At 45.7% G+C, this 13,595-nt stretch overlaps 1 protein-coding gene across 1 annotated transcript in view; it reads right to left on the bottom strand.

Moving 5' to 3' along the window:
• The window catches only part of LOC119436774 (LIM/homeobox protein Lhx9), a 53,373-nt gene that overhangs the window by 20,345 nt on the left and 19,433 nt on the right, over positions 1 to 13,595 (bottom strand). The window contains exon 2 of the mRNA XM_037703764.2: positions 2,194 to 2,498. Within this exon, the coding sequence (XP_037559692.1) occupies positions 2,194 to 2,423 (230 nt within the window). The 5' untranslated portion in view covers positions 2,424 to 2,498. The remainder of the gene's footprint in view (positions 1 to 2,193; positions 2,499 to 13,595) is intronic.

The following is a 13,595-nucleotide window of genomic DNA, read 5'->3' as shown; positions in this document are numbered from 1 at the left end:
GTCAGCACCCCCCCCTCCCCCGCCCAACTTTTCAGTTATCTATTCAGGTAGCATCGTCGCAATTTCCGCAATGAGTGTTACTAAAATGAATTTCACTTGATTTCATACAGCAATAGGGGGAGAAACATCTTGAGGTCAGTGTAGTTCCCTCCCCTAGGGCTTTCAATGCAAGTGACGCCTTATCCACGGCAGAAAGAGCAAAGCTTTGCGCAACCATTACTAAAGTGTAGCATCAAACAACACGGGGATAAGTGATAGCAGCACATACGGATTTCGTTGGGGTATATGTGAAATCTTTCTCACACATAGACTAAAAGCTTTCTCGCAAATTTAATGGCCTTGCGCAAGACGGCCAACATCTCGCTCGAAGCATTCTTGAAGCTAAAGCTATCACGTGAAGAACGCAGAAGGAAGTGCGACAGAGATGATTGCTATACAGATCATGCGCACAAGCTTTGTTCTAGCGCGAAGACCGCCATCTTGTGTGTGCCAATCATGATGCGTCGAGAAGCGCAGCTGTGGGATTTTGGATATCCACTACAGCTTTACATGCGGAAATGTGCGGAAATGAAATTATGTGGAAGTAGCGGGCGGCATGCTGCGTCTCGCTTGACGTTCGTCGTTGTCGTTAATCCTCGCTGTATGTCTCGTCACGGTCTCACTGGCTCTACCGCCCCCGATAAGTGGCGATCGGGCGGAGCGACTGCCGGCAGCTATTGCAAGGCCAGATCCGCCTGCAGCTAGCAAAACACCTCCTCCTCCTCAGTCGGAGAAGCACACTTTCCGGCTTACTTGTTCTGTTAAACTGCATCTTATGTTCTGTTCGCGCTTCAGTACTTTTCTAAAGCTGTGTAGTTTTTGACATCCAGATCTACATCACAACTTATTGCGATTTTTTTTTTTTTTTGCATTGTTGAACACGGGGCGACTGCTTAGAGTTAGCCTCTTCATACTCCGGGTAATACTGGCACTGTGACATTTACAGTGGTTTAAACATATCTAATGTTCTAAACATTTTGTTCTCTATGCGAAGTCCTCAAAACTATCGAAGAGCAGCACTTAAAGGCTAAGTTGAAGTAAGGATGAATATTACGGGGTCACGCAAAGTCAACATGGTGGTCGAACCCTCCGGGTCACGCGGCTGGGAGCGCCAGGGAAGCTTGTCCGACCGGGCCCTCGATGCTTGATCAGTAAATGATTACGGCAGAGAACAATTGTTGCCACCCGTTCGCCCGCCTCGTGTCTGTCGTTGAGAGCCTTGGCTGGCCGTCTAGCTCGAAAGACACAAGACACGGCCCTGAGCCCACATTATAGTTAATAAAATGTATGCTACCCAATCATCGTAAATTATATGACAATGAAAGTTCGGTTCTTTACCGTAAGATTCAAACAATCTTCTTGCCTCATGGTATCACTTGTCATTCTTTTTGCAGACGTGTCATGCATTAGCCGTTATTACTTTCTCAGCTGTTGGCCCTCCATATAGATTGTTTTGCAACACCAAACCTCAACTAGAGGACATAAAGCGATACATTTTGTACCCTCAAGCGCCGCATTTATCTTACGCGATTAGCAAAAGAGCAAATCGAGTTAAGAAAAGGCAGCGTTAACCCTTACATAGGCACGTCTTTTACCTGTATCGGCAGGCAGCAAAGCAGCCAAAGCAACGTTGGCAACCAGTGTGTGTTGGGAGCTTTCCACCTTTCATACTACGGTTCAAATTCAAAACAAGCGTCCTTTGGAGGGCTGAAGGTATAGGCAGGCAGTCTCGGGCCGCCCATCTTCTTCAATTTTATAAACGAGCTCGCTCGCGCCACTGCGTCCTTTCAGAAGAAGCGCAGCGTTGCGCTAAAGCATACTATGGACGTCATACACCAAGAAATTACATAATGAACATGGTGCGCTCAGACTAAGAAAAAAGCATTTAGTACGGTGCTATAATTTAGGGACACTACAAGCAAAAAAACAAAGCATACAATGTAAAGAAGGAAATGGAGGAAAGAGCTATACGCGAGAACTAACCCAGTCCTACACAATGGGGTTTTGGTCCCTTTGTAGTCTGAGCGCACTCAGTTTCCTACATGCGATTCGCTGCAATTCGTTATACCACCATACGATATGTTGTGTTGTAAAAGCATGCTGACTCGATTACGAGCACTGAGCTCCTCCCAAGATCTAAGGGCGTGCACCGACCTGTAGTAGTCCTCCTTGCAGTAGATGTTCCCGTCTCTCGCGAAGCAGGTGAGCTCGGAGTCCAGCTGTTGCTTGCAGTGGCAGCAGCGCAGGCAGTGCGTGTGCCACTGCCTCTCGACGGCCAGCAGGTAGAAGCGGTCGGCGATGGGCGCGCCGCAGCCCGCGCACAGCTTGGGTGGCGCCAGGGCCTGCGCCGCCGCCTCGTCGGGGCCCGGGCTGATCACGGGCATGCCGGCTTCGGCGCCGCGCCTCCGCTCACGCTGCTGGGCCTGCCGCCGCCGCCGGAGACAAGCAGACGCACGCCCCTGCAAGCGACGCCAAGTGACACGGTCAGCGAATGGTTTCGGGCATTTTTTTTTTTTTTCGCGCACCGCCGTTCAAACGAAACTGAATCCGAAATCACAGACCAATTGGCACCGACCACCACTCGCTTCTTGGTCACCCGTATAGCGGAAAAACGCGAGAATTTGAGGAACAAACCGGTAGACAAGGAAAAAAACAAGATGGCGGTCTTCACTATGGCAGAAGGCTGCTTGCTTGCTTGCTTGCTTGATCCTCATCCGTGGCGCTTCCCCACTACGGCGGATTGGCCAAGAAGCCGGCGGTTGAAGGTTAAAGGGAAGGGGGAGAAGGGAAAAAAAAAAAAAACTCGAAGAAAAAGTAAATCAGGATGAAGTATAACGCTTATGATAATTTGGAAAGAGATTTACAGGGCAGAGACAGAATTAAAATAATTGTAATTGTATAGAAACAGCAAAAACATTTGTGGTGGTATTAGAGTAATTTCGAAACAACAGTTAGCTATTTAATGAGTTATCCAATTATTTATTTCGAGAATTAACACTGCTGTCGCAGCAAATTAGTCTGATTTCTTCTTCTTTTGTTTCTTCGCACACCGCGTATCAAACAAAACTGGGCCTGTATTCACATGATCGATTCGCCCGCCTAAGTGATTCTGAAGAACTGGCACAGGCGCATTAGGATGGCAAACATAGCGAAGACCGTCGGGCATTGTGAAACGGTTATTACGGGCACTTTACTGGAAATTCGGGCTAATTGGTTAGTCATCCTCTATAACCGTACGTAAAACGTTCTTCTTTTCTTTTCTTTTCTTTTCTTTTTTTCCTTTTTCTTTTTCGTTTTTTTTTTTTTTTTTTTTAAGGAAGCTGTGTTGTTGAAGAAGCCAGGGGTAGACGACAAAAAGAGATTATGGAAGAAGATTTGATTAAGAGACTTCGTGAGCAACCGTATAAGCACCACTTTTGTCTTTCTGTTTGACAAGGGAAATACTTTTTTTTTTTTTTTTTACTATGGCCTGAACTGTGTTTCTTTTCAAATAAAGAAAAGGACGCCGGTCAAAAAAAAAGTGTCGCTAGTAAGTATCAGACGTTTAGGCTGTGATACGAAAATCTTGTTTACAGAACAATAATATGCAAGATGTCTAGGTTGGTTATTAAAAGAAACTCAAGCTCGCTGTTTCGATTAGTTCTTGTTTTGTGAACAAGGCTTCCGTGTTGAAGCCTATAAACCTCTAATACTTATTAATCACACCTTCTTTCGTCGGCATCCTTTTCTTTCCTGTGTAATAAATTTACTACCCCACCAGCGGCATGTAATCAAACCTTATTAACTATGTTTACTAACTATTTACTATTAACTATTTCATCGTGTTTCTTTGCGCTGTCTCGACTATAAATGTGCGTCCTCTGTCAAATAAAAAAAAAAGCAGTTGGAAGCCAGTGCTCTGTATGTCTCTTCTACGTTACGTCCCTCCTTTTACCCGCTCTTATATTAGATGATGTAGAAGGCAGCCTCAGCGAACGTTATTTAAGGAGCGGCGCACGTAGACACGGGGGCTTGGAAATAAGTTTTAGCGGATCATAGGTACAATATGCCGACAATTGTCTCTAAAAGAAAATGTCGAGTGTACACAGCTGATTTTTGTGCGTCTGCTGGCGGCTTTTGGTCTTCGCTTACTGTACGCAGGTGAACTGTGCATCCACTGGAGATGACTTAGGAGCTACGATTGACGGATGATCTATTGCCCGCATCTAAAAAAAAAAAAAAGAAGAAGCTAAAACAACAAAAAGAACAAAAAAGAACGCCTTCACCGGGATTTATTTCGTAATTCCTTATCCTCATATTTCTGCTCGCTGTCGTAGAAGCCCCCCATTCAAGCTTCTTTAAGTCCTCAACAAATAAATGCAAGGCTGATATGAGAAGAAGGTTTGTTGCAGGCAACATCGGCAGGCTTCGTCATGCCGAAAAACGTCGTCTGTCATTTTTGCAGCGATAACTATTCAATGAACGTTTTACTTTAACTAAAATAGGAGGGAGCAGCCTTGGTATTACAAATATCAGTCAGTACACTTGCAATGAGAGCGACGATCCCAGACCAATTAAAGATGGTGACTCGCGCTTACGTTACACACCGTCGGCTGCACTTCGTGCAAAGCTGCCACGACTTACTGACAAGCACTAGTGACAAGCACAGTAAAATGACCGTCTAATTGCATACTTCCAAGCAATGCGACACAAATTACTTTGAAGCCGCACGAGCTCGGAAAGGCTTGGTAGACGGGCGGGAGTGAGGGAGTATGAATAGAAGGGCAATATAGAAAAAAAGAGACCGTAACGACAAAAAAAAAAAAAAAAAAAAAAAGGCCGACATATTATCAACGTCGAAAAAGACGATTCAGTCCATACACGATATTAGGACGCAATGCGCGTCCAGAGAGTTGATCTGCCGACTAGGTATGTGAATCATAAAGGAAGAACCGAAGGAGGTTGGAAATTACGTACGGGCGGTTCACAGGGATCGCCTTACTACGAGTCAGCCCGCATAGGCCCCGTGCCGGGATTGCAGCTACTTAAAAAGTGGCAATAAAGCGCGGAGGGGAGGCAAAATAACAACGTATCGGGCAGCGTAGTGGAAGGCGTCGTGCTTTTGTTAAAGGACCCCCGTTTAGGTGACAGTGACAAGGGGGCGAAGTGACAAGGGGGAAGAGCGATGCATTATCTTTATGCTGCGCAGCCGGCGGCTTCTTTTCCGGTCCCAATACAAGACAGGGCGCCGCTGACAACCTTTTAACAAACGACGACGAGCGACGCGCAATCGAGCAAAAGCAGCGAGAACGGCGAAGGATGCGGCGGATGGAGGAGAGTGAGAGCACGAGCAGCGTCGCCGCTTCCAGACGCGCCGGCGCTTCGAAGAAAAACCTGTCTCTCCCTCGGCGCCCCCACCGCCGGGGCTGAAGATAAACGGACGAGACGCTCGCGGCTTTGCGACAGGTCGTGTTTGCTGTTGCTTTCCACCACGAGCCTCACTCACGGCTTGCGTCCATGAGCACGGGCTTTGTCAAAAGGCGCATACGCGCTTTAAGGTATACTGAGCCAAGCGCCCTCAACTTCAAAAGAAAAAAAGAAAGGATACCAAAACAAACAAACAATCACGGTAGAAACAAACTTTTTGCTGCTTGAGTGGGTGGACAATCACTCCGGGGAATGACCAATTTCAATTTGTTTTGTATGCTATATCCGCGATATCGCAAGGCGACAAACGCAGTGCGATGTGGCAGTCCTGGCACGCGCTTGATGCGGTGTCGCGACGGAACTCGCAACCGCAGGTGCGGAAACCGGAAAGTGGTTCCGAACGCTCGAGCGACTACGGTGCAACGTGGCCAGAAACCAACTAGTACATTATAATGTGTACTCCCGCCACGCGTCCCAGACGCGACGATCAACAATCTCAGATTTTATGAAAAGAAAAAAACTGTCATCCCCCCGAGAGTATAGCATGCAGCTACGAATTCTCTCAGTCCATGAAACTTCTTCTACCTCGCGTATTTCTGCAAAATTGATTTATTTATTTCTAAGAAAAAAAAGGTAAAGTCTTCAACCAGAATATACCGTGTGTTTCACCGAACACTTTCAAATATATATTTTTTTAATTGCGTGTGGCAGATAGCACAATTCTAGTCCATGAGCCGGTCTACTCGAAGAGGCGGACATTACTTGCCAAAAAAATTGAAATGCATAATGCAATTATTAACAAAAATTCACTAATTAAGTTTTTAACTAACTACCTGATGACAATTGCAACTTACAAAGTCTAGCCGGGAGTTCGCAAGGCTATCCACTTGGAACGAATTCTCAGGATGACACCAGTTTGGAACGTATTAATTCCCGAACTTTGCGGAGAAATGCATTGGTGTTGCAGTTACTTTTGTGCTTCAATGCGTAAAACGACATTTTGTTAAGAAAGTAAGTGGAACGAAAGTGCATTTTTACCCTCAAGATTGACGGCGCATATTTCGTAAATGGTGTCCTCCACAGAATTTTTTTCTAATGGATATAGTTCTTTCCAAGTCCAAAGACTACTGCTTACTTAAAAAAATATTTTTTTTTGTTGTGAGAATAGAAGCAAGAATTCTCCTTCTCCCCAAATTATACGGAAATTTCACCTAGCAACTTCTCTGGACTTTTCTCTAGACTAGGGGGGAGGGGTAAGAGGGGTAGGAGGGAAGGAGACCCACGTGCATGAATATACACAGAAATACGCTCACGCTGATTCCAGTGATTCTCATACCATATTTTTGGGAGCAGTGTAATTCAAAATTATTTAGTTTGCACTTCCTATATTTTTCTCCACCAGTTTCTCCACATTCGCCATTCATAACCAACTTTTCTAATCCCGAAAAAATCCTCAGCTCAGAAAGAGCGATCTGGTTGTCGATAGACTGATGTCAGTTTCCCTTTAGTTTCTGTTTAAGGGAAACATAAGAAGACGAAGTTGCACGCATCTCACACGCTATTTCAATACCAGATGAATACTATTTCGTGTATCCCGAGCTGTAACTGTAGCCGGATTTCTTCCTCCTTGGTGGTTGAGTTGGGACAGGGTCAGAGGGTGCTTTGGATACTGCTTCGGTTGTCACAGGCGCCGTTTTACTTACTAAGAATGAACTTAATAATAATTTAGTCTCCTCATCAAACGCATCGTCTTCGCCTTCGGGACACTCCCTTTTCCAATGGGTGTCGCACGTTTCGCCAGTGGCTCATCCGAGCGCATGGCTGGTACCGATGAACTCGTAGCATTAGGTCTTGTTGACACCGGCGTTTCTTTTCACCTGTCCAGCAAGCATCACTATCTATTTTTTTTTCTCTCAAGCAAGAGTGTATAGTTTTCTGGTGGATATTCATAAAGGCAGGCAGTTGGAAACCTGAAGACGGTGAACAATATTTTTCTTTTTTCATTGACGTCGCCCGGCGATGGCACAAAACCGTGTTGAACGTTCAACCAATCGCGGGACTTTCACAAATGGCTCATAACCTACGAGAATAGTATCCGGTGCACGTCAGTCGCCAGCAGTCGAGAGTGACAAGTGCCTAAATTACCCAACTGGCATAATGCCGATTTGCACGGTGATACATGTCGGCAGTAGCTTACCTTAAAATATACCAGACATTCACAATCGCAAACATTGGAGAGATTTAGCGTAAAAGATGGCGTATACACACAGACGTGTGTAGAGGAACATCTGGAGATCCACCCGAGAACGGCGTCGTTTGTGGGGACATTTATTTGACGCCGTGATGACTCATAAATATCTTAAGAACAATCTTGCGTTTCAGAAAAAAATATCTCAGAAATATAATTCGTGATGATTACCATATTGCTGTGGACACGTTTACATTAGCAGGTATGCGGAATACACCTGGTAATTTCACTAAAAGCTATGCGAGCTTGGTTTAAGTACAGTGTCAGCTGTTCGCGTACACGCCTCCATATTTCGATATGGGCCTCCGCTATGTTAAAATTTCCAATATTGGTTATGTGGTTGACTAAAACAAAGCTAAACACGCCCATTTCTAACAATGCCAAGAATGAGCCGCTTAACGCTGTAGTACAGGCCGTGCGGCCGTCGACGTTTCCGGTTTGAACGCTGCATCTCGAGAACATGTTCATATTTTTTTTTGTAATGTTCTCTTCTTATCCCACGCCATCATATTTGATAGCGTTACACAATAACGCCATCACATTGACGTCATGCCATAAAAGATTTTGGCGTGTCAAGATGATCGTTCTTGATGATCGCGTGACAGGACTAAAAACGGCTGCGTGAACGAGACCTCAATCAGTCGTCGGATCCCAGAGAAGCCTTTGTTTGAAATCGCAGCTCAGTCTGTGGTGTGGATTTTAATTTCTTGGAAAGCTTTAAGCATAGAGCTGTCGTGCACGCGTAGACGCGTGGACATATACAGGACCATCTGAATATTTATCTGAGAACAGCACTTCGCGTTATTACATATAGAGGGTGTTTCAGCGAACACTCAGACATTTTTAAAGCTTGCCAGTGCCAGATAGCACAACTCTAGCTCATGATCTGGTCTACTCGAAGAGGCGGACATTACTTGCACGGAAAGTTGAAATGCATAATCGAATAATTAACAATATATTGCAATTTAGAAATTCTAGCCGTGAAGTTCGGAAGGCGGATCCACTTCGAACGAATTCTAAAGATCACTCCAGTTTCGAGATTCCCGAATTCCCGAACTTTGCGGAGAAATGCATCGGCGTTCCAGTTAATTTTGTGCTTCAATGCATAAAACGATGTTTTGTAAAGAACGTAACTGCTACACGGTGTGATATTGCTTGCGAGTGTGGTTACAACTCGGGATGAAGAAAAAAGGTGCATATATATGATAAATATAAATGAACAGCGGGAATTAAAGCATGACGCTGACGCAAACAAGTGTTCGCCTATAGCTCATTGTTGCAAACACATGCACAATGTGTCGCTCAATTATCGCCTTCTCTTATAAAAGTGTCCTACCGACGCTGCATGGCAAGCTCGCACGGAGAAAAGATCCTGTATACTCACGCTGGCCTTCGTTGAAAAGAAAACATGAGCGAAAACAAGAACAGAAAACAACAACTTAGTATATATGGTGCAGGTTTGGGGCCAGCTGGCACCTCACACTTATTTATTTGACACACACACACACACACACACACACACACACACACACACACACACACACACACACACACACACACACACACACACACACACACACACACACACACACACACACACACACACACACACACACACACGCACGCACACACACACACACACACACGCACGCACGCACGCACGCACACACACACACACACACACACACACACACACACACACACACACACACACACACACACACGCACAAACGCACGTACATGCACGCTCACGCACCTGACATTCAGAACCAGAGTTTGCAGGTACCATACGTTTCTGAATGTCAGGTGACAACTGGGGGAAATTTGGGCTTATGAGCCCCCGCAACGTCGAATGACTGTCTTCTGCCACGTACTGTACAGGTTCCCGCGCAAACTGCATTTGACTGCGTGCGCGCGCCCGCCTCAAGTTAAAACTCAGTCGCTGCGAGAGCGTAAAGTTTAATGATAAGAAAGGCAGAGAGGTCGGCTGAGGCACATTCATCTTGCCAGATACTCTGCAATCGGAGAAGGCGAAGAGGGAACAAACGTAGTTGCACAAAGCAGCCGTAAAGAATGGTCGATCTGGTTGTATTTGTGGGCCGTTCCGGCTGTCCCCTTCACCATCTGCTCACAGAAAATTACCCTGGCTTAGGCCGACTTTTCCTCATTTCTGAGCAATACATTGGGTATAGTTCTCTGAGCTGCGTATTCCCGAAGTGCGAAAAATAAGCGCTCAAAATCAAAACGCTCTTCATTGCGCCTGCCGATCAGCATGTCGCCTGTAGCGCGCGCGTGGGCGGTACTTTGTCATCAACTCATTAGTGCGTATGACGGATGGGAATTTCGGGGAGCGATGTGGAACGCCGCACACGACAGCATGTGCAAATGGAATTTTCGCTTCGCCATTTTTTAAAAACTATAAACAAATTTTTTCGTTAATTGTGCGCTTGTATTTTTGCCTCAACGTGACATCGCCGGTTCACCGTGATGGTACTACAAGAGAAACGCACGCCTATAATGGTACGAAAATTCCATCGTATATGCTCTATACTATAGTGTATATTACTAGCCGCGATGCACGAGAAAGGAATGAGACATGAGATCAATCATTAGAGAATATGATATTTTCGAACAGTCTCGCAGTTAAAGCATCATCTGCACGAAAAAAAATCCCGAAGGCTGGTTTGTGCGCATGGAAAGAAAGAGACAGTGAATGAAAACGAAAAAAAAAAAAAAAACACAGGCGCCAGTGTGTTTATACATCCGGTAAATAAGATCAACAGTTCCGTTTAACAATCACTTATGTCTTCAAAGTACAAGGGCATTCGCATGCTGGAAAAGTACTATTGCGCTAGACCATTAATTTATTATTATTAATAGAGAGTAAGGGTACCGAGGAGCCGTGGGCAGGAGTACCAACTTCTGCGAACAGCTGTAGAAACGCGCGAAAATACCCGCCGCGGTGGTTTACCGACGGCTATGGCGTTCAGCTGTTAAGCAAGAGGTCGCGGGATCGAATCCCGGTCGCTGCGGCCGCATTTCGATGAAGGGCGAAATACAAGAACGCCCCGTGTCCCGTGAATTGAGGGTACGTTAAAGATCCCCTAGTGGTCAAAATTAAACCGGAGTCCCCACTATACGGCGTGCCTCATAATCAAATCGTGGTTTTGGCACGTAAAACCCCGGAATCCAATTCAAACGCGCGAAAATGGGGAAGACAGAGAAAGAACACGCCGCCAAAGAAGGGCAAGCCAAGCCTTTGTCGCCTAACTGCGGTTTATCCCGCTTTTGTACACGTCATAGATAACCGCGGCAACATAACCTTGCGCCGAAATTGGGCACTCGGCTCCAGTGACACCGGCTTATCTGCATGTACACAGCCATTACGTGCGAAGATTGATGCCCGCTCCGCACGTAGCGTGAAAACCGACCAGATTGTTAGCCGCGGCAAAACGGATCCGAACGACTAAGTAAGAACGGCGGACGCAGCGTTCCTCCCGTATTCTTCGTTAATCGTTGATGGTCCGCTTGCGCACTGCTTGTATAATTGATACCTACCAACTTAAGAAATAAGTGCGTTTTCATTGCATGCTGCTAACATTTCCTCACCTCCTCCCCACATTTCGCCGGAGAGAAGGAGCGAGGGAAAGGAAAAGGAACCGAAGCAAAATGAAAAAGAGATTTACACCGCACTCAAACAGAATAAACAGGTCGCGTTAGCATACAGATGCTTGCATGCATGAAATGATGTTGCACCTCGCTCTTACCAGTGTTACTGTGTGCTTGAAAGCATCTCGACAGCAATTGAAACAAGATCACCGAGTGAACATTCTCGAGATGGTGTACTTCAAGTACACGCTAAACAACCTAGCGGCGTGCACACTGGCGGAAGGAATTATGCGGGAAGTGCTGCGTAGCTCTAAATGGCATTCCCAGGAAGTGTGCGGCGCTTCTTCGGAAGACATTCTTCGTGACGACCTTTGCAGATGTTACATTTGCATTTGTCAAGACATGACAGGCTTGCTTCGTTCGGCCGAATTCATTATTTGATGAGCGCAAGAACGCTAGGCCCTGGCGACTAATGGCACATGCATTGTTGGAAGAGGTGTTATTCTCAGAACTTGGTGGCGTTCGCGCCAATTCGATTGACGTATAGTGCTCGCGTCATTTAGGAACTTGTAAATGCAACTTCTCTTTAGGCGGCTGCGAAGCAATATAAAGCTTGGTATTGCATCAATCTACATCGTATATATATATATATATATATATATATATATATATATATATATATACGATGTCAGTAATGACAGAGTTGCCTGGATGCAGTTTAAGCCTACAATGTACATTTTATTTTAAATTAACATCTGCCAAAATCAGCAACAATCGGTAATCATGCAGAGATCGGATTGCTTCTTGTAGTTACTGTATAAAGAACCGCGCACCAGAGGACGGAGGACTGCTATAAGGGACAGACACAAGTGCTTTGGTCCCTTTTCTTTTGTCACTGATCCGTGCGCTAATGTGCTGTGCTTTTCTTCTTCACAAGAGATTACCAACATAGCCTGATCACGGCAGACAGACATTTTGTAGTTAACCGCACAGCCGCTGTTTGCCTCTTCCTATATGCAGGCGCGAGCCTTCTATCCTATTTATATAAAGTCGCGAGAAGGTATACGACCAGACATGATCAGTAAGAACTGTAAGAAATCGCATATTCGGTCGCAGATAAAAACTTACGAGTTGCAGTACTGAGCGCACCTAGATAATCAAAAGCTCGAAGTATAACTTGCGCGCCATGCAGCTCAGTGCCGCTCTCCTCACGAAGCTCGCGAGAGCGCTGTCTCATTCGGCGGCGATAGCGCGTTCACCCGGCGAGCAAGTGATGAATCGCGGTCCCTTTCCGTACCTCGCCGAAGTCGGACGACTCACGGCCGGTTTTTCGGCACCGGCGATCAGAGGGACCGCGCGGCTCGACGCTGTTTGCGTCGCAACCCGCGTGGATGGTCCGCCACGCATGAGCCGCCGCGTACTTTTGCGGCCCCGAAGAGAGGAAATAATTTTGTTATCCTATATATAGGAGAAATGTGGCGAGGCGAGAATGACATTACAGTGTGGACTGCACTAGACTGAAGATGTGATGGCTGACGTCAGGCTATACGCTTTAGCGTATTTGTGCGCACATCCATCAGCGGGTTTCGTATCATGCAGCTGAGAGATCATAACATTTGCGGTAACCCATCGATTGGCCGATACATTGATTGATCGAGTGACTGATTGATTTATCGATAGAGTTACATTCGCGCAGCCATTCACAGTCATGGGCAGATATCCCGTGTTTCTTCCTTGCGCGTTCTAGAGCATGAAACGATCGTTGTGTTTCGAAAAGGGCAAATCTTAGTGCAGATTTTTTTTTTCTTTAGTTCAGTCTGACGGCGGTAGAAAAGAAATTATGGCCCAAGTAAGCATATAGGCAGTTACGAAAAATGTCCTAATGAAATGTCATCTAATTTCAAACCGTTCGGCTCAAGTTACTTAAAGCACGTGACTGTTAGGGTATCTTATTCCCGGGAAAGTAAGGTCGACCCGGCCGCGATTAACTCATCATCGGGATATTATAGTTTCTTTCTATCACGCCTGCACGACTTTGCTTCAACAAACGATCGCTGCTCTTATAAATGAAATTAAATAGTCGCATAATGCATCGAAGGTGGACAGAACGATCTCTCCATTCCTTCTGACTATGTATACGTTATTGTATTTGCCAATAGAACTGCCCCTATAGAAGCATACTTACTCGTAGAAGTAACGTTCTATATTTTGAGCATGTCGCTTACCGATCTGTAAAAAATGAGTAATGCCCGAACGTCTGCAGGCGCTATAAGAAAATCTTAGGCATTATAAA

This window comes from Dermacentor silvarum, chromosome 1, assembly GCF_013339745.2.
Source record: "Dermacentor silvarum isolate Dsil-2018 chromosome 1, BIME_Dsil_1.4, whole genome shotgun sequence".
Lineage (NCBI taxonomy): Eukaryota > Metazoa > Arthropoda > Arachnida > Ixodida > Ixodidae > Dermacentor > Dermacentor silvarum.
Note: the sequence above shows the minus strand (reverse complement) of the source record. Positions and strands in the feature narration are given on the sequence as shown.